At 53.2% G+C, this 23,013-nt stretch overlaps 1 protein-coding gene across 1 annotated transcript; it reads left to right on the forward strand.

Annotated features, from left to right (window-relative positions):
• The first annotated feature begins 2,454 nt into the window (after positions 1–2,454).
• Positions 2,455–21,120, forward strand: LOC144945634 (leucine-rich repeat neuronal protein 1-like). The gene is made up of 3 exons (XM_078874175.1): positions 2,455–3,483; positions 13,121–15,099; positions 16,789–21,120. The coding sequence occupies exons 2-3, from the start codon at positions 13,438–13,440 to the stop codon at positions 17,332–17,334; spliced, it is 2,208 nt and encodes a 735-aa protein (XP_078730301.1). The 5' UTR covers positions 2,455–3,483; positions 13,121–13,437; the 3' UTR covers positions 17,335–21,120.
• The last annotated feature ends 1,893 nt before the right edge of the window (positions 21,121–23,013 follow it).

The raw sequence follows: 23,013 nt of genomic DNA on the forward strand, positions 1-23,013 counted from the left end.
GGGCGCCTCTTAAAATAAACCCGGCGCGGTGTCCTTCAAGGGCGCTCTGGGAAATGTGGTCATTCATTCCTCCTGCGTAATAGGCCGCCCTCTTCTCCCCCTGCCTCGCATTCCCCTTCACGCTCCTCCCCACGCCCCGTACCCTTCTATATTATTACAGCGGTTGTATTGCAGAGGTGTGGTGATGCATGCGTTGATTGATGATAATAATACAAACAAACGGGTGATTTTCAACGATTTTATCAGATTTTTTTGGTACCGGTGTCGCATCACGGGACAACGAGCAGTGGAAAGCCCACGGAAGCGGATATCACCGAGTTTTCACTGAGATCCCTTTGAAGCAGACGGCATCACCTTCCCATCGGCTATGCATATGATGACGATAATGTTCATCATATAAGAACACAGTGCAATTCTAATGAGCACCGTGCGATTCGAATATAATCACGTGGCCACCTGCAAGGCGACCAAGGGATGGCAGTACGGCAGTGGATTCTTGGATCTATCCGCGTGGAGTTTTGAGTGTCATGCCCTCGTTTCTCTGGGTGCTACACTTTACTAGCCCATAAGCAGCCAATCCCAGTGTTGGGTCGTCCTGAAAAAGAATCTGGCGACTCGGGGAGGCTTTTCGAGGTTAATAAAGCCAGTTGCGGAAATTCCACATCACTTTGCCGAGAACCAGCCTCTCCCCATAGGATTCATCACACTGCGTGTACGATTACTTTCACCTGCGTTAGTACACACTGTACCAAACATCAATCACGCCCTGCCAATAATCAAATACACCGCTCCAATAATCACACTGTGCCAATAATCAATCACACAGCGCCAATCTTCCGAGTGCAAGCCGACGACGTCACAATTCACCAGCACCAACCAAATAAAATAAAATGACACAAAACAAGCGCATTATGATTGTCGCTGTTGTACACCAGCTTTCCAATAAAACCAGGTACGGTAACACAAACGCCACGCATATGACACCGAACAATTCCTCATTTCGTTAGAATTCATTTACCAGGAGAGTCCGATGTTGCCTGCTAGCGTGGGGTGTGGGGAGCGGTGGCGCGGTGGTTAGCGCACTGCGCCACGAATCTGGGCTACCCGAAGTTCGATTCCCGCTCACGGCCACCACACCAACACCGGTCACGACTACACCAACCTGCCACGGGCCTCCCCTAGGTCCACCCAGCCTCAAAACGATAGCCTGGTGCGGTGTGTAGTAAACATCGCCACTCGGGACACGCGAGACGGCCGGACGTAGCTGCTGGCCACCCCTCCCCTCGTGTGCCGTGCCGACCTTCACAGGTGCTACTCGAGAACGGCACTTTCCCCCCGACAGGCTGTTAAGGCTACACGGGGGATCTTTGTCTTTGTACCGGGAATGACACTGAGAGGACCACGCGAATTCGAAGACAAAAGCGATTCGTAGTAAAGTTGTTTTCGTTAAATAATATTGGTCGCGAAAGCCGAGGCGTTAAACAGACATAAGCGAGTTACGGACATCGTTTTATGGCTGTTAAGAGGAACGGGGCTTGAGCGGGACACCTCGCGGCAAGCGATGGGAGACCGGGTGGGTCGAGACCAAGGATGGAATAGCAGCCAAAGGAGGGAACACGTCGGAAAGTCCGTGCAAGCGCGACGGCGTAGCGACGATGTCATCTGGTGTGCAGGTGCTCGACGCAAGACTGCGAGAGATGGCGAGAGAACGGCCCTTGCCCCACAATTCTAGATTTGAAGCTTTCGTGACTACAAGGATTCATATTCTTAGGTTTTTGCGGTAAAGTCACGTAGGTAAAAATTTTAATTTTTACCTACGTGATTAATAAAAGTAAAATAAAAATAAAATAAAAATCACGACGTTTCGGAGGCAACACAAGCTTCCGTCTTCAGGTGGAACCGTCACAGCACGATAGCTGTATCAAGTGAGAGAAATTCCAAGAAAACAGTCCTTGTATATATACCCACCCACAACCAGTATATATACAATGACTGTTTTATTGGAATTTCTCTCACTTGATACAGCTATCGTTCTGTGACGGTTCCACCTGAAGACGAAAGCTTGTGTTGCCTCCGAAACGTCGTGATTTTTTTTTATTTTATTTTACTTTTATTAATTTTAATTTTTTACCTACGTGACTTTACCGACAAAAACCTAAGAACTTGCCCCACAAGTCTGTCAAGGCGATAGGTGTGGGTGGGTGGGTGGGAGATCTTTGTCTTGGGGTAAGGGTGAGGCCCGACGGAGCCGGCGTGCAATGGGAGGACACTTCGTGGCGATCTCACTGACGCCTCGAGAGAGACCCACGGCATCCGCAACCCGCAGGTTTCTCGGGGCAAATGAGACAAAGGCGGCCACAGTTCCCGTGTTGCACGCTCCTCCCCCACAGAGACGGCGGCTGCACGGAGCGCAGGGGCGGCGTGGGGAGGGGGGTGAGAGAGGAGGAGAGCGCGGAGCGAGCAGAGAGGGGAAGCGTCGGAGGCTGCGAGAAGGCGCCGCCAGTGATTTGCGGTGGTGGTGGTGGCTCTGGTGGTGGTGCACGGGGGGGGATGTGAGGTCGGTGATTTTCGACAGCCGTCCGATTCGTTCGCCGCGAGTGCGTCGCGGATTTACTCGCAGCGAAGGAAGGAGAGAGACGGGAAGAGGAGGGACAGCGGTGGGTGGTAGCGGGTGGAAGCGAGCGGCTTTTGATTTCGTTGGCACGGACGATGCCGAGCAAATTTTAAATCGAGCGGATCGTGACAACCCTCCCCGCGCCCCGCAAGGCGTCTTGAGCGAATCCCATCGGCGAGCGGACGGACGGGCAGGCGGACGGGCAAGGCAGCGAGGCGAATGCACAAATTGTGTGCGGCTGGAGCCGAGGCCTGTAAGGTATCAGCTAGGTGGTGGGGGGGGGTGTGGGAGGTAGCGGAGCGGTGGGAGGCGGTCAGTGACCCCCCCCCCCCCACGACTGAAAGTTGACCACTGAGCCTGCCAGCCTGCCCGGGACACGGCAGCAGCAGCAGCAGCGAAGCCCACGGAGGGAGGAGCGAGTCAGCCGATCAAACCAATTCGCAGCGTCTGTCATCTTTTTTTTGCACGCAACCGCACAGCAAGAAGACCAACCAGCAACCGAGGGACAAGCTGAAGGAACAAAACAAAACCCCTTGACGTCAGCCAGACAGCGAGCCGGCCAGAAAATCCAGCCGATCGACCGGATTGCAACCCCAGCAATTTAGCCAGCACAGCAGCAGCCAGCCACTCCAGCCAGATCGACGTCCCGCCAGCTGATCAGGCGCCCCAATCCCAAGAGCTGGCCAGCCAGATCACCGGCAGTCCAGCCGGCCAGCCAGGCAGCCAGCCAGGCAGGCAAGCAGCAACACGCCCCGCTCATTGGACAACCAAAACGTCGAGCTGACCCAGCGGACAAGGGAGGGTGCTCTGCAACATCGCTGCGACCCCACGGGCAGGAAAGGCTGTCGTCGCAAGGGCCGGTCGCACAGGTACTGTACGCACGACCACCGCAGGGCGCAGAGCGCCACCCGCTACTGCCACACCGCGCGCAGCGTTTTCGCGTCGGCGGTGCAGCTGACGCGTGTGCAGGCGGTGCAACTGCGCGTGGCCGCACCGGTGGGCCGGTGGGATGAAGAGAGGGGAGTGTTTGGACGGCGGTGGTGGTGGTGGTGCGCCCAATTTAATTCCTTGCACCACGGAGATCGTAGGCCACTGACAACAAGGCTGTTGGCAAATGTAAAAGCTTCGTCTGTGCTATGGCTCTCCAGAATGGTCTGGCTCGGTGTTTTCTCAAGACAGGCGGAAGAAGCCATCCCAATGTTGATCTCTCCAGAGCCATCCCGGCTGTGATTATGTCATGGTTGTTAGGGCAGTGACGTTGGGAGTATTTGTTTTGATGCCGTCTGCTTCTGCGAGCGATTGTTAAGAGCGGTGTGGATTGTTTCAATGATTATGACTGGATTTTTAGATGATTGTGAGAATTTTATGACATATTTCGGGGTGAAGCGATAGGGTAGTTAGTGGACGTGTGTTTGATTCCCGGCTACGGCTAGCATCAGTGGCACATTGTCTCGCGACGCATCCTTGAGCCTCCTCAGCAACCCGTAAAGACAATCACGATGAAGTATGTTAATAAGTAATTCTAATTTAGAAAGTATGTATGTACCATGGACAACAACATCATCTCCCAAAAATGGCTGATAAAATAGATATCGCTCTGTGAGAAGTGAAGTGTGGTTATCTTATGTAAAGTATAATCTCCGCCATAGGAATGTGGAATTTCCACCACTGGCTCATACATGGCAGTGGGAATTAGCATCGCCGGTTGTCTACTTTAACTTTACTTGGTAGAAAATAAAATTGTTAGTAACTATATAAACCATTTTAAAACCTGGACGTTATTATCTGAAAACTGCGTCTTCAAATAAAACCGCAACCCGAAACACAAACAGTAGTAGCGCGGTTGGCTACGTGCGGTGCGAAATAAGTTCGTCGTACATCTTGCAGGTAAGATACCTGCTACATAGGTGCCATCCTCTGGACCGGCCAACGTGAGTTTTTTTTTATTGATGAATGAGAAAACTTTCAACTGACTTTCAACTGACTTTCAGGAGGTCTCTGGTGACACCCACCACCCCCCGCCGTTACCGCCGTACTTTCTAATCCCCTCCCCCCCTGTCACTGGAGTGCTATCGGTGGCGTGCTTGACGGCGAGTTCAAAGTGTTATCTTCTCATCATCATCTTTTTATTCTAATTATTAAGGAGTCTTCAGACGTGTGTGTTCACTCGAGGCATGACGCATAAGTAAACGAACGGTTTGGGACCCAAAACAGCTCAAGGGGCGCTGTAATCACAGCAAGGGGTGAACCAACATCGTCATATCGAATTAAAATCACAGCAAACGTACAGAGAGCGAATGAACATGAAACGGATAATCGCTCTCTCTTTCTCATCTCGATCTTCTCTGCATCTCCCTTCTCTCATCTCACGTGTCTCTTGTCTGTATCTCCCACGTTTCCAACATGTCTTCCCATCTGTTATCCTATATAATCTCTTCTGTTATCTCACTAGCAGTTTATACATCTAAAGTGGAGGGGGGGTGGTCCAAAAATAAGTTACAATTAGGGCCCCCAATATGCCAGCACCCGCATTGCTTGTGTTGAACAGCATGGGACACATCATAGGGTTTTTATTTTTAATCTTTCTACGTGATAAGGGCCGTTTGTCTTTTGCGCTGCATCTTTAGTTCAGCCGCATGGGACTGGGCTTCGCGAGTGAATGACAGTTTGAATGCCACTCTGCCTTTTAAATGCCTCTCCTTCACTCAGAAGCGAGCCCCCAGTGTAGCGGGCAGACGGTTGCTCTGACAACAACAACAGCTGACATTCAAGTGAGCGTCCTCGCAGATGAATTGTAGATACGATCCGCCACCTGCCATGGTTTCTCCGGGATCGTCCCCGTGTTGAGGTGGTGCACTGTCTTTGGATATCGGTCATTCTTTCCGGGACATTAAAAGTGCCGATTTGGTCAGTTGCATGATCTTAATAATAATAATTCTTAATAATAATGATTCTTAATAATAATAATTCACCGCTCAGAACAATGCATTCACATGGAGTTCCCACCCTTTTCTGATATTCAGAGATTTCCTTCTGCCCATGATATGTCCCAGATTAATTTGTTTTGCAACCCTAACAGTAAGCATCTCGCCACGGTAGCAATATGTTTACTACCTCACCTGGTATACAGGAGGTCGTGGGTTTGATCCTGACCCTGATGCCTGTATATTTGGAGTTTGCGTGTTCTCCCCGTGGTCGCGTGGGTTTTTCTCCGTGTCATTTCGTTTATCCCTCCACATTTAAAAACACGCGTTTAGAGTATTTGGCTGCTATACATTTCCATGAGGAAGCCACTTCGTTGAGCTATCATTCGTGGCCAGGTCGCTTCTGAAAGAAAAGCTATATAGCTCAGTAGGCCTTACCTGGTAAAATAAAAATAGGTTATCGTTGTATTTTCTAAAGTTTAATCCGATCCAGAGTTTGCACGCTCAAACAAATGCTGCTGGAAAACATGGATCCGGGAGGCCTGGAGGTTGCTGATTGTTTGTGGATAAACGGATGTTTGTCTGGTTATTTGTTTACTATCCTCTTGCGGACAAGTCGTTGGTTCACAACGTGTACAACTGACACCATCACGTGGTGTCAATAGACAAAATGACAGCGATGGAACCTTGATACAGTAAATATAGCTGTGACGGTCCCACCTGATGACGGAGACTTGTGTTGCCTCCGAAGCGTCGTGATTTATTATTTTATTTCTATTATTTTTTATATTATTTTTTATTATTTATTTTTATAATTTTTATTTTTTATCTACGTGACTTTACCGAAAACACGTAAGAGTAAGAGCGAGGGAACCGTCAGACCGAGTGCCGGATTTGGGGTCACAACTTTTGTTCTTGTCCTTTCCCACAAATGTTATCCCAATTCTATCCCGATTGCGCTATCAGCGTCATACCGTGAGATGAAGTTACCATGCGAATCTCTTGCAGAGCAGTGCAACCTTCGTGTTGGCGGAGAATGGCGCAGTGGAAGCGGATATCACAGAACTGCTTCTGAGATCCCATCAAAGTGAAGTCTAATCACCGCCCCCGGCCCAGCCACTGGGGGTGCTGTGCTTGCCCTTGCGTTCTATTGCAGAGGAGCGTTCTCAACCTGAGACCCAAACCAGAATGTGCAATTCTCATTGCTGCAATGTCGCCAAATACTAAAAAACTAAACTATATTTTACGTTACCAGGTAAGGCCCCACTCAGCTACACTGTATATCTCTTTTTCAGAAGCGATCTGGCTATCACCAACGATAGCTCATCGAAGTGGCTTATCACGTGGAAGTTTATTGCAGCCAAATACTCTGTGAAAGGGAGAAATATCCCCGCGACCACCGGGAGAGAAACATGCAAATTCCGAATATATAGCGGTGGTCAGAGCCCACGACCTCCTGTGTACCAAGTGAGGTAGTCAACATCTCGCCACTGTGGCGCCTCAAATGAAGCGCAGGACCAACTTTTTATATGATGGCCCGTTTTGTTGTTGTTGTACAGTACAATCATTGGCGAGTGGGCTCATACACTCGACTCATTGGGTTTGAAAATAAAAAAAAAACGAACGCGGCTAGGCGCAGGGACCAGACAGCCCAAAACACCAAGCGGTCAGCAACAAACTGCACTCTTGAAGCTGTAATTGATAAAACATTGATATATATTTGTTGCCTTGAGCAAGATCGTAAGAATTAAGGGAAAAGAGACGATGGGGTGGAGTCCCATAGTAAACCGGCGTGAGGAAAGATGCAAAACCAAAAAATATAGACCGTCTATTTTACCTGCGGGTCGATGTTTGAACACCGCATGTGTGTGTACGCATGTTGAACTTTGTGTCACACCGTACGTAGCCAACCGTACTAACCGGAGGTGCCGGGGGAAGGACAACAAACGAAGCTGAATACAAAAAGCAGCGCTGAAGGAACTGAAAGCAGACAAAACAGTCGATGTGTTATGGCCCGGACGTCTGGATTTGAACCAACTGATTGACGTCTTAACCCGATGGGCAGAGCAACGTCGCACCGTGGCGATGTGCCCCGTTAGTTGACGCTGCGGGCTGGAGAAAGTCCATTAGCAGTAACGGTACAGAACAAGCTGCCTTTTTGGGGGGATTTTTCTCCAGGTTCTCCGGTGTTTCACCCTACGAATTCAGAATCGACGTGCGTTTAGAGTATTTGGCCGCTATAAATGTCCACGTGATGAAAAGCCACTTCGTTGAGCTGTCATTTGTGAAAGCCAGGTCGCTTCTAAAAATAAGAGGTATTATATCGCAGCTCAGTGCACCTTACCTGGTAAAATAACATAAAAACAAAATTTTTATTCATCGTTTAGGCTTGGCCTTTCGGGGTCAACTTCGCCCGCGAACCTGCCGCTCAACCACCCGCGATGGTATGCCCCATTTATACCACTGGGTGGACAAGCGGCGGTGGCCAGCGTTCGTGAAACCTTTGGCCATTGTTTCGGCTGCCGCGCCGGGCGATTAGAAACCGCCCCGCCTCTGGGATTGCAAGTCGGGTGCGCTGCCCACGGCACCATCCCAATGTGCACTGAAAGAAAGTTCAATTTCTCTTGTTTGTCCATCTGTCTGTGAGTCGGGCTCTCAGTCATTGAACTTTCTGGAGTTATTTTCGTCAGGAGGAGTGGAACACGGGCCCATTGTGACCGGCAGGGAACCGGGGAACCGAGAGCGTTGATGACGAGCTATGCTTTGGCACTGTTACAAAAACATCAAAAAAGCCATGACGCAACAATGTTCTAAATGCTGAATCTCACGGGGATTTAGCGATGTATACCGATTACGAATTCTAGGTCTTTCTCACCAAAAATTCTCGAGCATTGGATTTCTTTTCCAATGTTTTTCTTCTGTGTTTGTTAAATTCGTAATTAGATAAATCCATCATACCACGAAAACGTGCGCCTGAGTAAACGTTTGTGTACAAACGTGTGTGTTTAACACGTAGGCTTTCGCGACCAATAACATCCATAATACAGGTTTTTTGGCACGTTTTTTGGGTTAAATCCCGTAATATTTACCTAATATTTACGCAATCTAACCCAAAAAACAGTATTATGAAGAACGCTTGTGTGTGTAAAACTTGCTCGCTAACAGCACTTGCCCGACAGTCTGTTAAGGCAATACGGGAATCTTTGTCTTTGTAAAACTTACCGAGTTGGCAGAGTTGGGAGCCCAGGTGGTGCTCGTCCCAGCCAGCGAACCCATAGCACCTGGGTCCACCCAGCGACCTTCCAGCAGTCAGAGACCCTCCACACCTTACGTGATGGTCTCAACGTGCACCTAGCCTGGCACATGAGTTAACCCATAGCAAACCGGATCCTCCGCGTGACCTGATGCCAGCATACGAGCAATGTGTAAACATCGCCACTGGGGAGACAAAGGCGGCCCGGGCATGGTGCTGGCCACCCACCCCCTCGTGCGCCGTGCTGACCTCCTTAGGCGCTACTCGCTAACAGCACTTGCCCCAACAGTCTGTCACAGGCTACACGGGGGATCTTTTTCTTTGTGTGCGTGCACGCACGCGCGAGTGTGTAGCGAATATTAACCCGAAGAGGCGGGGGGGGGGTGGCGGGGTGGTGTGCGTGGAGTCGTAGCTCCGCTTGGGAAGCTTGAGAACGTGGCCGGGCATCTGCATGACAAAGCGGCAGGGTCCGTGAGAAATGCCCCCCACCCCATCCCACAGAGGCGAGCGACCAAACAAGAAGTAGCCCCCCCCGCCCCCCCCCCCCCCCATGCATGGCGATTGTGTGCCCTGGGAGTTTTTTCGCCCTGGGCGGCTCATTGTTGGAGGCCGGTGAAGGGCGAGGGAGTGAAGAGAGCGGTGGAGAGAGAGAGAGAGAGAGCAGAGTTCTAATAATAATAATGATGAGGGGGGGTGGGTTGGTACCATTGGAGGCCCATTATGGCAGCACTCGGCCTTTTGTGCGGTGAGCATGGCAACCGTGGGGGGGTGGGACCCCCTCGCGGGGGGAGCTCAGGCGCGCGTTCCCGTCGAGTGGCTAAGCGAGAATTATGGGGCACCCGAGAAAGGTTTCCCTAGAAATTTGCCGAAGGAGTGCGGCGCATTCGCTTGGCAATAGGCGCAGACGCCCGCCGCTCGCTCGCTCGCTCGGCGAGAGGAGGATGAGGGGTTTGGGGGGCCCTTTATGGAGAGCGACCTCCTTCCAGGGCTCCTCGGCCTGATCTTCAGAAGCCTTGAACCGAAAGTGGTGGGGTCTACCCCACCACTTTACCCCACCACTTTACCCCACCACGCGGTGGACTAATTGCGGTGAGCCCGTTTTATGCCGCCGGGCGGGTGGACACAAATGACGGGGGGTGCGGATTTCTACGGACGTTGAACTTCTTTCGCGCCGTACGTGGCCGGACGCGCTAATCGGAGGCGTGGGGGAAGGACATCAAACTAAACACAAAAAGGCAGTCCTCAAGAAATGAGTTTCCAATCTAGATGATGATTTAAAAGTGCGTAGCTCGCAGCGGCTTCCTAATATCGGAAGGGAAGAGCGTTCCAGACGGCTGCAGATGCGCAGCTGAGCGCGCCGCGCGGTGCGGTGGTCATCTTCGTTCGATGGGAGGCCCAAAAGCCACCGCTGCGATTTTAATAAACGTGCAAAACATTTGTTTCAAATGCCGCGCAGGAAGGACGAGCCGACGACCTCTGGATTGCAGGTCCACAGTGTTTGTGGCAGCGTCCCAGCCTTACTCCATCACGAGCAGCGTATGCCACGTCCACGCTCGATGTTTACAAACATCCATTGAGATTAGATAATTTTGCTGGCTATAAATGTCCAAATGATGGTCCACTTGGTTGAGCAATTATTTGTGGCCAGGTCGCTTCTGAAAAATAAGTTAATACCTCAGTGGGGCTTTGCTTGGTAGGATGAGGATGGTTTAGTTTTGTATTTGTTTGGGTGATTTGTTTACCTTTCTTGCACTTTGCACCACTGTCGTGTTTTTGTAATGTTTGTTGTTGTAATGTTCTTAACCGCCTTTAATGGACAGTTGTGAAAAGGAGCTTTATAGCTAATCGGATTCCTCCGGTATAAATAAATATTCAAATTCTGATATACTGGGGACATCTGAATGCGAGCCGTGAAGTTGCCACTCGGGTGAACAACAGATCAATTGGCGGGCACGACACTTTTATTTTGCCGTCTCTTCTTAGTTACAATGCCGACGGTTGGCATTCAAGAGAAGCCGTTTTGGACGAAACTCCAAGATCTTTCTTTCCTTTGATTGGTAGTGAAAGAAAAGCTGTGTTCGTATTGCTCAATCACCCTGATGTTCAAAATCTAAACAGTGTGTGGTTCGGTATTTGCCCGCACCGTTTCTTTATCTCAAGACAACGTGTCCAGATTGAAACGTAAATTTTAAAACCTACACCTTAGTTTGTTACGTTGGTGGGGTAAAGTGTGGGGACCTCCATCTCCTTCCATGACGGAGGCTAAAATATCCGCGAGGTGGCGATTTCCCAGAGCTCGCTCTCCGCCAGTGGAGAGGCAAACCCCCCCTTTATCTCCCGGCAGTGGCGTGCCCAAGCCATCGTAGGCCCTGCACCCCCTTTGCCTTTTTTTACCCCAATCAATCGGGAATAAACGAACGCTATTGTTTAAATGACAATGGCCCTTTGCTGAGCAATGGCTTTGCGAGTGGAGAGCGTGGCCTGTCGGCGTGGAGCGACGGTCGTATATTTCGTCCAGGGGGCAGGAACAATCATTTATCCTTTATTGCCCATCGAATAAATGAATTGAGGCCTGCTGCTCGGGTGACAAATTGCGCTTCGCAGGAGGCTTGCGGCTCAATGCTGAGGGAGTGAGAGTGGTTAAAGAGGGGAGGGCACGAAAGCGATAACTTTCCTGGAGAGGAAAAAATAATGAAGGGGCCGACTTTGGTGAAGTGAAATGAAACCGTGGTCTGGTGATAACCGTGATAATATCGCGCGATACGGGGTGCACGATGCACCCCGTATCATCCGCCTTGTGCAACATCGCCATATCGTCATTGTTGTGGCCTGTGTATACAGGACACATCAAGGCCGTAGCCATAGAGTCAACATTGGGGGGGACCAAATCTTCCAAGGGGTTTAGGGGTCCCCCCCAAGAAAAAAAATCTAACTTTGAAAACGAATTTCCTGCCATTTCCTGCCTAACATATAAAAAACATGCATTAACACATAGGATGGACTTTTTATTAATTTTTATACAATAATGTCTAATAGTGTATTGTATTACATTGCTCTGTTTTTTTACCTTTTCTTGTTTCATTGTATGTAATCGCAGAGATTAGGGATTAATACAGTACAACCATAACCACAATCATATAAACAGAAATCTATTTTATAGCAATATATTGGGGGGGACATTTTGAGCATATTTGAATATTGGGGGGGGATGTGCCCCCCCCCAATTTCTATTATAATTACGGCCTTGGTACACATGCAAATAATTTAGCTTGCCTCACTAGAACAAAAGATTTCTGAAAAAACAACGAGATATCACAGTTCCCCATTAATAGCCGTGACCCGTTAAAACGAGTGCTTTGTTTTCCAGAGTAATTGACGGCAGTTATATGACCTCGTTAATTTAGCGATTCTATCATTTCATTATTTCTCGTGCTACTGACAAGCCTGTGTGTTGTGTTGTAAGTGCGATTGCTTGTACATGTGCAGTGTACGGGACCTTTTTTGCTTGTTTGCCAGTATCCAGAATGATGAAAAATAAGAATAACTGCTTGACCCGAGTGATGAGTCTTCTAATACATGCATTGTCTTTGGACTGTTCGCCTTTTCGCGTCGTTCTCTGGTCTCACACTGCTGAGGCTTGGCCATAAGAGAAAGCTGTCTCTGGCGTCCACCAATCAGTTTCAAACACAATGCATATTTTATTATTATTAGAGCATGTTTGTTAGCACGCTCACCACAAGTACGTGTGGTTCATGCAGAATTGCCTCGCAAAAAGGTAGAAATTTGGTGTCTGAACATCTTACCACCTCCTGTTTTATTGCCAGTAAGGGTAAAACACTCTTCTTATTTTCCATAAATTTGCAATGGATTGAATCATGTTTGCAATGGGCCAACGATGATGTGAGAGAGCTGCAAGTTGAACTTTCAGACAACTTTTGTTTTAATCTACGCTGCAAGTACCGCGTGGCACAGAACCAGCACGTTACGGATGCAACACAACGTGCAGTTATATTGCAAAACAAAACAAACGCGGCTCCGTCGTCACGTTGGGAGATTCGACGCCATATCCTGTCGTGATAGATCGTGCCGCGGCATCCCTGAGAGGGAATTGTAACTTTCACGGTCGGTTTAATTGCACGCAATGCCCGACGGGACAGCAGTCGCGAAAAAGAAGTCCAACGTGCATACTGTACGTACAGTACATGAAGTTGAATGTGTACCGCATCAGGGACGGATTGATTTTGTGCAGCGCGTAACGATTCGTACGGACATGGCCAAGCAGTCTGATACTTTTTTTCGTGTTTTTTTTTCCTTCCCCCCCCCCCCAAGGCCAGAATGCACTTAAAGAAGCTCTCCTTGAGTCAATGAAGGAAAATCAATCTGCTTCTCCATCGAAGCATCTTAAGCCAGAATAAGTGAAAAACACGCCTAAATCACGGAACCCCCTTCTTGGAAGGAAAAACAACGTGTTGGCCAGCCTGGGGACCCAGGCTTGACGCTATGAATATTTTCACTTAGCAAGCAATCGTCGTAGAATACAAAAGAAAAAATTCAGGGGTTGTTTGAACATTTTTTTTTAGTACGTCCTTTGGCTCTGCCGCGGGCGTTTGCGCGAGGTCCCTCGTTGAAAGCGCACGGATCCCACGATGGCGGCCCAGGCGCTCCGCACGCTTCGAGCGTGCCTCTTCTTCCCCACGCTCCTGCTGCTGCTGCCCGCCGCTTGCTATGGCTCGCAGTGGGCCTCCTGGTGCCCCGAGCCGTGCGTCTGCGAGGTGCGCCCGTGGTTCACGCCACAGTCCACCTACCGGGAGGCCCCCACCGTCGACTGCAACGACCAGCACCTGACGGGCATCCCCCCCGGCATCGTGGCCACCACCGAGGTCCTTCTACTCCAGGGGAATTCCATCGCCGTCGTGCCCGACCCGATATCGTCGTCCCTCCTGAACCTCACCGACCTCGACTTCTCGCAGAATAATTTCAGCTCCGTCCTGGACACGGGGCTGTCCAACCTGACCCAGCTGGTGACCCTCCACCTGGAGGAAAACCACGTCACCGAGCTGCCCGACGGCTGCCTCAAGGACCTCGCGAATCTGCAGGAGCTCTACCTGAACCACAATCAGATCCGCACCGTGGCGCCGGGAGCGTTCCGGGGCCTCTCCAGCCTCCTCCGCCTCCACCTCAACTCCAACCAGCTGAGGAGCATCGACGCGCGCTGGTTCGCGCACACGCCCGGCCTCGAGATCCTCATGATCGGGGAGAACCCCGTGTCCGGCATCGTCGACTTCAACTTCCGGCCGCTGGCAAATCTGCGGAGCCTGGTCCTGGCCGGGATGGGCCTATCGGTGCTGCCCAGCGAGGCCATGGTGGGCCTGGACAACCTGGAGAGCCTCTCCTTCTACGACAACCAGCTGGAGCGCGTGCCCCGCGTGGCGCTGCAGAGGGTGCCCTCGCTCAAGTTCCTCGACCTCAACAAAAACCCGATCCGCCACATCAGCGACGGCGACTTCCGCGACATGCTGCGGCTCAAGGAGCTGGGCGTCAGCAGCATGGCCGAGCTGGTATCGGTGGAGAGGTTCGCCCTGGACAACCTGCCCGAGCTGACGAAGGTGGAGGCGACGAACAACCCCAAGCTGGGCTACGTCCACCGCGAGGCCTTCCGCGACGTGCCCAAGCTGGAGAGCCTCATGCTCAACGACAACGCGCTGAGCGCCCTCTACTTCGCCACCGTGCGCTCGCTGCCCAGCCTGCGCGAGGTGAGCCTCCACGGCAACCCGCTGCGCTGCGACTGCGTCAGCCGGTGGCTGGGCGCCAATCAGACGGCGGTGCGCTTCCTGGAGCCGGAGTCGATGCGCTGCGCGTCGCCGCCCGAGGCCGAGGGGCGCGACGCGCGGGAGGCGGCGTCCCTCGGCGGGGCCCTCGCCGCGGCCTGCCTGCCGCTCATCGCGCCGGCCGCCCTGCCCTCGAAGCTCGAGCTGCAGCCGCACGCCAGCGCCACGCTGGAGTGCGGCGCCGTCGGAGAGCCCGAGCCCGCCATCTACTGGGTGACGCCGCGCGGGGACAGGGTGGCCGCCGACTCGCCGCCCGGCCGCTACCGCGTGGAGCTCGAGGGACGGCTGGTGATCTCGGATGCGCGGGGCGACGACGCGGGCCTGTACACGTGCGTGGCGCACAACTCGGAGGGCGCGGACACGCGCGGCGTGACGCTGCGCGTGACGGGCGGGCCGGCGGGCCCCGGCGGGGTGGAGGCCCGCGGGCTGACGCTCGCCGTGAAGGGCGTCGACGCGCGCTCGGTGCTCGTCGTGTGGCAGGTGAGGTGGTCGGCACGCGCCCAGCAGTGGATTGAGCATGGCGGACGACGACGATGATGATCATGAGAGTAATTCGACACGTGCATAGGAGGGGACTAGACCGGAATATTCATTTATACTGGAGGAATCCAGTGAGCTATGAAGCTTTTTTTCACAGATGTCTAGTAGAAACTTAGTAATCACGTACAAACACAAAGGTAAAGAACCCCCGTTTAGCCAATAACAAACTGTAAGGGGCAAGTGCTGTTAGCGAGCACCAATAAAGGCCAGCACAGTGCACGGTGGGGTGGGGTGGTGTGACCAGCACCACGCACGGCCACCTTTGTCTCCCGAGTGGCGATGTTTACGCTCCACACCAGGTATTCATTTCAGGCTGAATTGACCTAGGTAAGGCCAGGATATACCACTTGCAACTGATGTTAGTTCTGATACCACTTGCAACTTATGTTAGTCATGTCTCGTAATTTAACTCAGCGGGTTCCACCGCTCTCCATACACGCTCGCACAAACATACACACTGGGTACACACACCACAGGGATCTAGGAGGTGGTGTAATGAGATGGCAGTACAGCTAATAGGTTGGTGACCTGTTTTTATTTTATCGATTTTGAAGTTTATCTCCGGGCATTCGTTGGTTTCCGAATGACTAATTAAAAACGGAGTTGGCCAAACGTCCGAATGCACCCCCTGAAAAGAGTCCTTGGGCGAGGCTCAGTGGGGCTTTCCCGGGCCATGGCGAGTGACCGTTGTTATTAATGTATATCCAATCTAAACCTTGCCGGATTAGCGGGGCTATGGCTTATCTGGCTTCTAAGGGGGGGAGGGGGGGGGTACGCAGCTTCCCCACGGTCAACACAGAAATAGCTCTGCGAGTGGAACAACACAACAAACTAAGCGCAAAAAGCATCTCTAAACAATTGACCTTGTCAATCTAGATGATTATTTCCAAGTGCCATAGCTCGCAGTGGCCCCCTGATAGCGGAATGGAGAAGAGCGTTCCAGACGGCCGCAGCGCGATGCGGCGACGACCATCTTTCTTCTATGTCGAAGAAACCACCACCACGTGTGCGAACGACCAGCAATTGATTGTACGAGACTTCCACGTGTCTTACTCGAGTTCGTGGGAGAAATTAACCTCGTTCTAACACGTAGGCTTTCGCGACCAATATTATCCATAATATAGGTTTACATCGAATGCTCTCTATTTAAGGAATGAAACAGGGGGATTTCTCCACAAATCTGGCTATCCGGTAGTTTTAATTACTGGTGAAACGTTGTGCTCGGATTGTAAATGTTGTGGATTTGCTCTCCAACACAGCGGTGTGCTGTACTAGTAACGAATTGGCACGTTCCGTTTACTTGACAAACCTTACTCATTGGCTGTGTCGGGTGGTGGCGGGTTTAACGACACATTAGTGGGCTTGGGCTGTGGAATTAAATGGCTGGGAGATGGCAGCACAGGGGGGAGGGGCCGGGGGGGTACGAGAGCGTTTGGTTTTTCCCGCACGTATAAACGCTCGTTCGTGGAGTTGCCCGAAACTTCCCAATTTTTTGAGCCACAGAGCTCTGGAAAATTATCGACGCCAGTTTTGTCCGGCCGCGAAAGACTTCGCACCCTCCTGAACCCGCGTGCCGTCTCAACCCCAACCACCGCCAAAACCCACCCCGCCCCTCTCCCGCTCCCGCAGGTGAACCCAGACACGCTGACGCCGTCGGACCTCAAGTGGTCGTCGGCCACCGTCAAGGTGGAGAGCTCGCGGGCGTCCTACACGGCGCACGTGCCCGTGGGCGTGCGCGAGTACAACCTGACGCACCTGCAGCCCGCCACGGCCTACGCCGTGTGCCTGGCCGTCGCCACGGCCCAGCAGCGCGCCGCTCGCCGCTCCTGCGTCAACGTGACGACGCGTTCGGCGCCCCTCTTGGTGAGCCCCGCCGAGAGGCAGGCGAACGTCGCCACGGCCGCCGCCGCCGCCTCCGTCTTCGCGGCGCTCACCCTGGCGTCGCTCGCCGCCTGCGCCGTCAGGCGGCTCAGGCGGAGGTCCTACGACCAGTCGCTGAAGCAGTACGTGCAGAAGGGCTCCTCCATCCCGCTCGACGAGCTCTACCCGCCGCTCATCGGCCTGTGGGAGGCGGAGGGCGGCGAGCGGGAGAAGGAGGGCGCAGAGGGGAAGGCGTCCGCCTCCTCGTCCGCCCCGTCGCAGGTGGACACCTCGCGCAGCTACTACATGTGGTAGGAGGCGGTTGCCGAGGCGGCGGCGGCACGGGGGGAGAAAGAGGCATTTTTTTGGCCGCCCTCGGAGGTACCACGAGAGAAAGTAGAAAAAAAACAACGGACCCGTCGGGAAGAGACAAGCGCGTACGGCGGAGAGGATGTGACCGACGCGAAGTGCGACTCGTCACGCTGATGTCCCAGGAAGACTTGCAGCATTCCCCCCCGGGGGACAGCTTTGCTTTAACAAAAACTAAAAAAATGAGGACGGTTTCCTGGGACGAGTGGGGACAGGTGGCACGACGACGCCACGGTCGGTCACTGGAGGCGGAGGGAATGAGAGAAGGACCATGCCTGTGGTGGCGAGACTTGTTGACTTGTTGACTTGTTGTTTAAATTCGGTGGGGGGGGGTCAGGGTGGGAGGCATATGGAAACTCAGGAGGGGGGGGGGGAGATGCGGTGACACAGTCAACGTTAATCAAACCTTAAACTAACGTCACAGGTGAGGCCACAAGCAACGCTGGAACAGACGGCGCGCACACTTCTGTCCATTTGTTGCAGTCGGGGGGAGGCGGGGGGGTTGTCTTGGAGGAGAAAATCACCACTGGGTGTTAAATATTGTCCTGACATTACGATAGATAAGGTTTCAGAAGGTGGGGGCACGGGGGAGGGCTCAGCCCACTCCAGCTGGAAGGAACGATCAGAAGATGGTTTTGTGAGCGACGCTGGTTGGCGCTGCTGGTGGCGCTGGCAGCGACGTGCTCACACGTGTGCGGTTACACCTCTCGGCAGACGAGCCCCTCGCGTGACGGCCAGAAGCATCTCTGCCCTTCTGATGTGCCGACGACGCTCGCGCTGAGCCGAGCTACGTAGGCCGTCGACCCGGGGCTCGGCTGGAATCGTGGGACGGCAGGTCGCCGAACTTTGAGACGCCGCCGCCGCCGCCCTCCCCTCCCTTCTTCCTCCGTAGCAGCATTCCGGGAAGGTCGGGAACGTCGGCAGCGTCTGACCGTGGCCGTCCTCGCGCCGAGCTCCGGCTGAGAATCGCCGGGACCGCGTCCCGTCGCCCGTCGACGGACGACCCGGAGGAGAAACCGCGCTCGCGCGCCGCGGGCCGCACCTCGTCGGCGAACTATCGGGTCGATTTCTCGCACCGCGCAGGTCGTGCGCGGCAGATAAACGATGGCTGGCGGCTCGAAGAGCGGACGGCGGGTTGCTGCGGTTGTTTGGGGAGGTCGGCTGCGTCCGACGGCGGTCTGAGCCCCCTCCGTCGACGGTGAAAGCGGGCCGCGAGGGGTTGCTGAGACGTGGCTCCGAGCCATCGCGAGCCTCGTGGGTCGACCGCGGCACCGAGGTGGCGGACATGGGTGTGTGTTGGTGGCCGGCGTGTCGGGGGTCAACGCCGCACGCGGCCACGTGCGATGCGCCGCACGAGAGATGAACAGAGGTGTGCGCGCGTGGGGGCGACCGCAGACCGCACGTCGGTATGCAAACGCTGTACGTGTGCTTTTTTTTCTTCTTCTTTTTTCTTTTCCCCGAGCGTAATTTTTAATTGAGATATTTTCCTAGAAACAAGATGACATGAATGTTACTATCTATCGATTCAGGAGCACACACACGGGGGTGGGGGGGGTCGCAGCCGGATGGCAAGCGCAGAGTGACGTTCGTCGGGCTCTCGCAGAGAATTCACTTGGTCCGCTGGAACCTGCGTTGCCGAAACCAAAATGGAATTGCTTAGCGCGCGCACGCAGACACGCACGAAGGTGTACGCTTCGTTTCAAACGAATGTAAATACTGTGCCGCTACGTAAACAACACGTGACAGCCATACTGCGAAGGGGGGTGGGGGGGGTTAACATTCCCAGCGCTGGACAAGAGCAGAGGGACGAGAGTAATTGCCTTTCCAGGGAGACGCGTGCGCACGTGCGCTTGCGTGTGCGTGCACGCTAATCCCATCCGTCCGTGAGGCCTAGGGTTGCCACCTCCTGGGCCACAAAAAAACACACCAAGGACACATCATGGTCAGGATATAGAATATCTCACAGTAGCGGAAGAGGGGCGGAGCTTCGTCTAAGTGCAGAGTCTTACGCAAATGACAAAAACTGGGACTTCTGCCCCAGAGATTTTCCCAGGACAGCTGCCCTCCTCAACAACAACAACAAGGGGGGCGATCCGAGGAAAGCCACCAGGCCTGGTGGCATGCCCTGGTGAGGCCACTCTCAAGGAAGCTCCCTCCGCTGGCCCCAAGGGCAACGGCTGAGCCGACACGCTGTGAGCGGTGCATGATGCGTGGCATCGTCGCGTGCCACCGTCGCGTGCCACCGCCCCGTGCCACCGGCTCGTGGCACCGCCGCTTCTGTCGAAAGCCCTGTGAAGTGGTTGGGCCTACACTAATGGGAACGCAGCATGCCGAATGTTGCTTTTGGTGCGTTTTTTTATTTTTTGACTGCCTGACGATTGCTGTCGTAGACGTGGGGTCCCGTCTAAACGAGTTTTGTGCACTTGCCTAGGATTCCCAGGGACAAATATTGAGGGTGCTGTTTTCCTTCCCGTACCCGGTGCAGCAAGGACGAGCTGGAACCTGTGATGATTTAAGCACTGAGATTCTTGTGCCCGAAAATACCCACGCCTCGTAATGGGGGCGCGTGTGGTCACACGGCTGGGAAAACCCAATCAAGCCAATTACAGTGCTGCACACATGATTTCGGCGAAACGTTTGGTCGCAGTAAATGGGCCGCGTAACGTCTGCTCAGAGTAACACCACTTGCGTCGTTTTTTTGTTTCCCTCTGCGGCCGCGCTGCTGTTGCAGCTCTCCGTCGTGTTTCCGGGTCGTGCCGGTCACGGTGTTCCGACGTTTCGCCTCCGCGTGCCGCCGGGAGCTTTCGCAGGAACTGCTCCAAAACGTGGTGGCGCGTGAACCGAAACGACCGGACGCCATTCAGGACAACGAGTGGCACGACCCGGAAATTTACCGCTGGAGCTTTTCTGTTGGGAGGGAGCAAATCGCGCGTTAGCTTGGAGGACAGCTCACGTGCCCGCGGGGTTAAGAGATGGTGATGTGAAAGGCTCGCTGCGGTTGGCTTTCTAGTTGACATCTAGCCGGTTGTTTACCAGCGCGTTAAATTGGGCGGGAGGTCTTCATCCAGCCGCGGGATAGATCGCGGCCGCCGATATGTCGAGGGCGTTTGCGCGTAACGAGTTCATCTGAGCCCCTAAAGCTGCAAGAGGCCACTGCAGGTAAAATCGCGACCCCCGAATAGCGACGTCCCACCGGATCGCGACTTGGGTGGGGGGGGGGGGCGCAGGGGAGAATTGCCGCACCCCCTAACCACGCGTCACTACGGCTGTAGCCTGGGCGTTGCACGACAGCTGGGTTTGGCGCCCGCGTCTACAAATACACAGAGCTGTGTCGGCACGACCCATCCACAGGGTAATGGGGTGGCGTGTGGCACGCTTGGCACCGGTGCAAGGAATAAAATGGAATTCTCTCGCCCCCCCCTCCCGCTTCCATTTCCCCTGCTCGGCGTTCCCTCTCTGCGTAGCCCGGGCGCCTAAAGCCCCCTCCGGCGGTGCAAGGCGGCTAGAGACCCCCCTCCGCCCCCGCCCGGAGCAGTTGCACCGCCTGTACCCTCGATGGTCATCCCTCCGCGATGTGAGAGCACCGTGTGGCCCCGTGGACAGTGAGGTTATCGGGCGTGCTGAGCAGAGGCGATGGCACGGCGTGTCATTGGAGGCCATTTTAGAACTGCTTAATGGCAGCATAGAAATCTAAATTTCAACTGCTGTGTATATATAATACTGTTAGAACGAATAACGGGGTATTCAAAACTTTAACTAGGATTTTTTTTTTATAAACAATATTTACGAGAGGGGAAAGAGAGATGTTGACGTTTCGACCGAATGACCACCACCTCAAGTTGACGATAGCCGCTCCCGTGAGCCACGGCGGCTAGGAGATGTTAACGACCTCGCCAGGTATACAGGAGGTCGTGGGTTTGATCACGATCCTGACGCCTGCTGTATATTTGGAGCATGCGTGTCTCTCTCCCCGTGGTCGTGTGGATTTTTCTCCGGGCCCTCCGGTTTTTCCCTCCACGTTTAGAATCAACGTCACGCGTTCAGAGCATTTGGCTGCGACACATTTCCACGTGGTGATGATGATGATGATTCGCCACTGCATTGGGCTCTCACTTGTGGCCAGTTCGCTTCTGAAAAAAGAGCCACATAGCTCCTGGTAAAATAAAAAAAACGCGAGGGGTGAGCGCCGCCCTGTTAGGGAACCGAACTCGCGTGACGAGGCACCGACAGCACAGTCGGGATGAGTGGAGATGCACGCTGGATGATGTCAGACTGGAGATAATAGATGACAGTGCAGACTAGTCCTCAGCACGTGAAGCATTCTGAAGGCATTCCTGGACCAACTATGCCGATTGCGTCGCACGGTGCGTACAGCCGGGGTCCGCCGCACCTGAGCGATAGGTTGTGCGACTCGGTTGCGTGCAGCTCAGTTGCTTGTATGTGGAGGTCTCTGCAACCGGTTGCGGTCCATATTTGGCGAACTCTTCATTTGTCCTGAAACTCCGGTGGTGAAGTTGGCCGTAAGCCCCCAGCCTCCACTCATCCATCCCAATGTCTTTGAAAACCTCCCTCTCTGTTAACACACACACACATTTAATAAAAAAAAAAGCCATGAACAAAGGGCCAATTTAGCAAAACGTCAATATTTTTCTTTTCCTCTACTGCCCGGACAGTGAAAAGAAATAAATCCTTTTTTATTGTTCGTTTAATGAACCTGCTCAGTCCTTGCGTTAGGCCCGCCGAAACAGAAACTTCACACCTTTAAACCGTGTTGTATAATGGCAGTAAAGAGTGACACACCACGGAGCCTATGGTGATCAAAGTAGTGGCGTACGATTCAGGTATCTTTAGCAATGCTATCAAATAATAACTTTGTATAATGGGCACGCACAACACTGGAGTCATCGAGTTGTAACCCGCAGTGAGTTTGCGTCGTAACCGTTTTTTTTTTCATTTAAAACGTTTAAAACGTCGTCTATATTCACTAACGCACACGCTCGCACACACACCGCACGCACGCACGCACACACACCGCACGCACACATGCACGCACACCCAGAGACTAAAATAGCAAAAATGCGTTCCGTGTAAACGTCTGTGAATAATAACGAAGCTTGAGAACAAGAAGAGAGAGAAAAAAATCCCCGTCGGTAAACATTTTCAGACAGTTGTCCAAGCCCCGGGGGCAGACGGGACTTTTGATTGTGGACGTGACAGACAGCTGGGATCAGCTGCTCGCAAGCATAACACAGCTGTGAGCTAAATTGAAATCGGTCATAGGGTGTGTTGGGGGTGGGAGGGAGAGAGGGGGGAGGTTGTTTGACCATACTTCACCACGCCGGTGTCATCGCGGGGCTTGGCGAAGACGTTAAATCTTGTCATCGCGAGCCTCGTCTCTCCGAGTGCACGTGGCAGCGGAAGGATTTCCTTCGCAATTCTCGCCTGATGAAGCTGGTTGCGATCACCGGCGGAAGGTCACGGTACTCAAATTGTAAACGTTGTGGGTTTTTGCTCACCAACAACACCGTCGTTATCTGAAGTCGCAGCTAATTGGCGCGTTTTGTTTACGTAACAAAGCTTACGAATTGGCCCTGTCAGGCGGTGGTGCCTGCTTGACGACCCGTT

The sequence above is a fragment of the Lampetra fluviatilis genome, chromosome 38, assembly GCF_964198595.1.
Source record: "Lampetra fluviatilis chromosome 38, kcLamFluv1.1, whole genome shotgun sequence".
Classification (NCBI taxonomy): Eukaryota; Metazoa; Chordata; class Hyperoartia; order Petromyzontiformes; family Petromyzontidae; genus Lampetra; species Lampetra fluviatilis.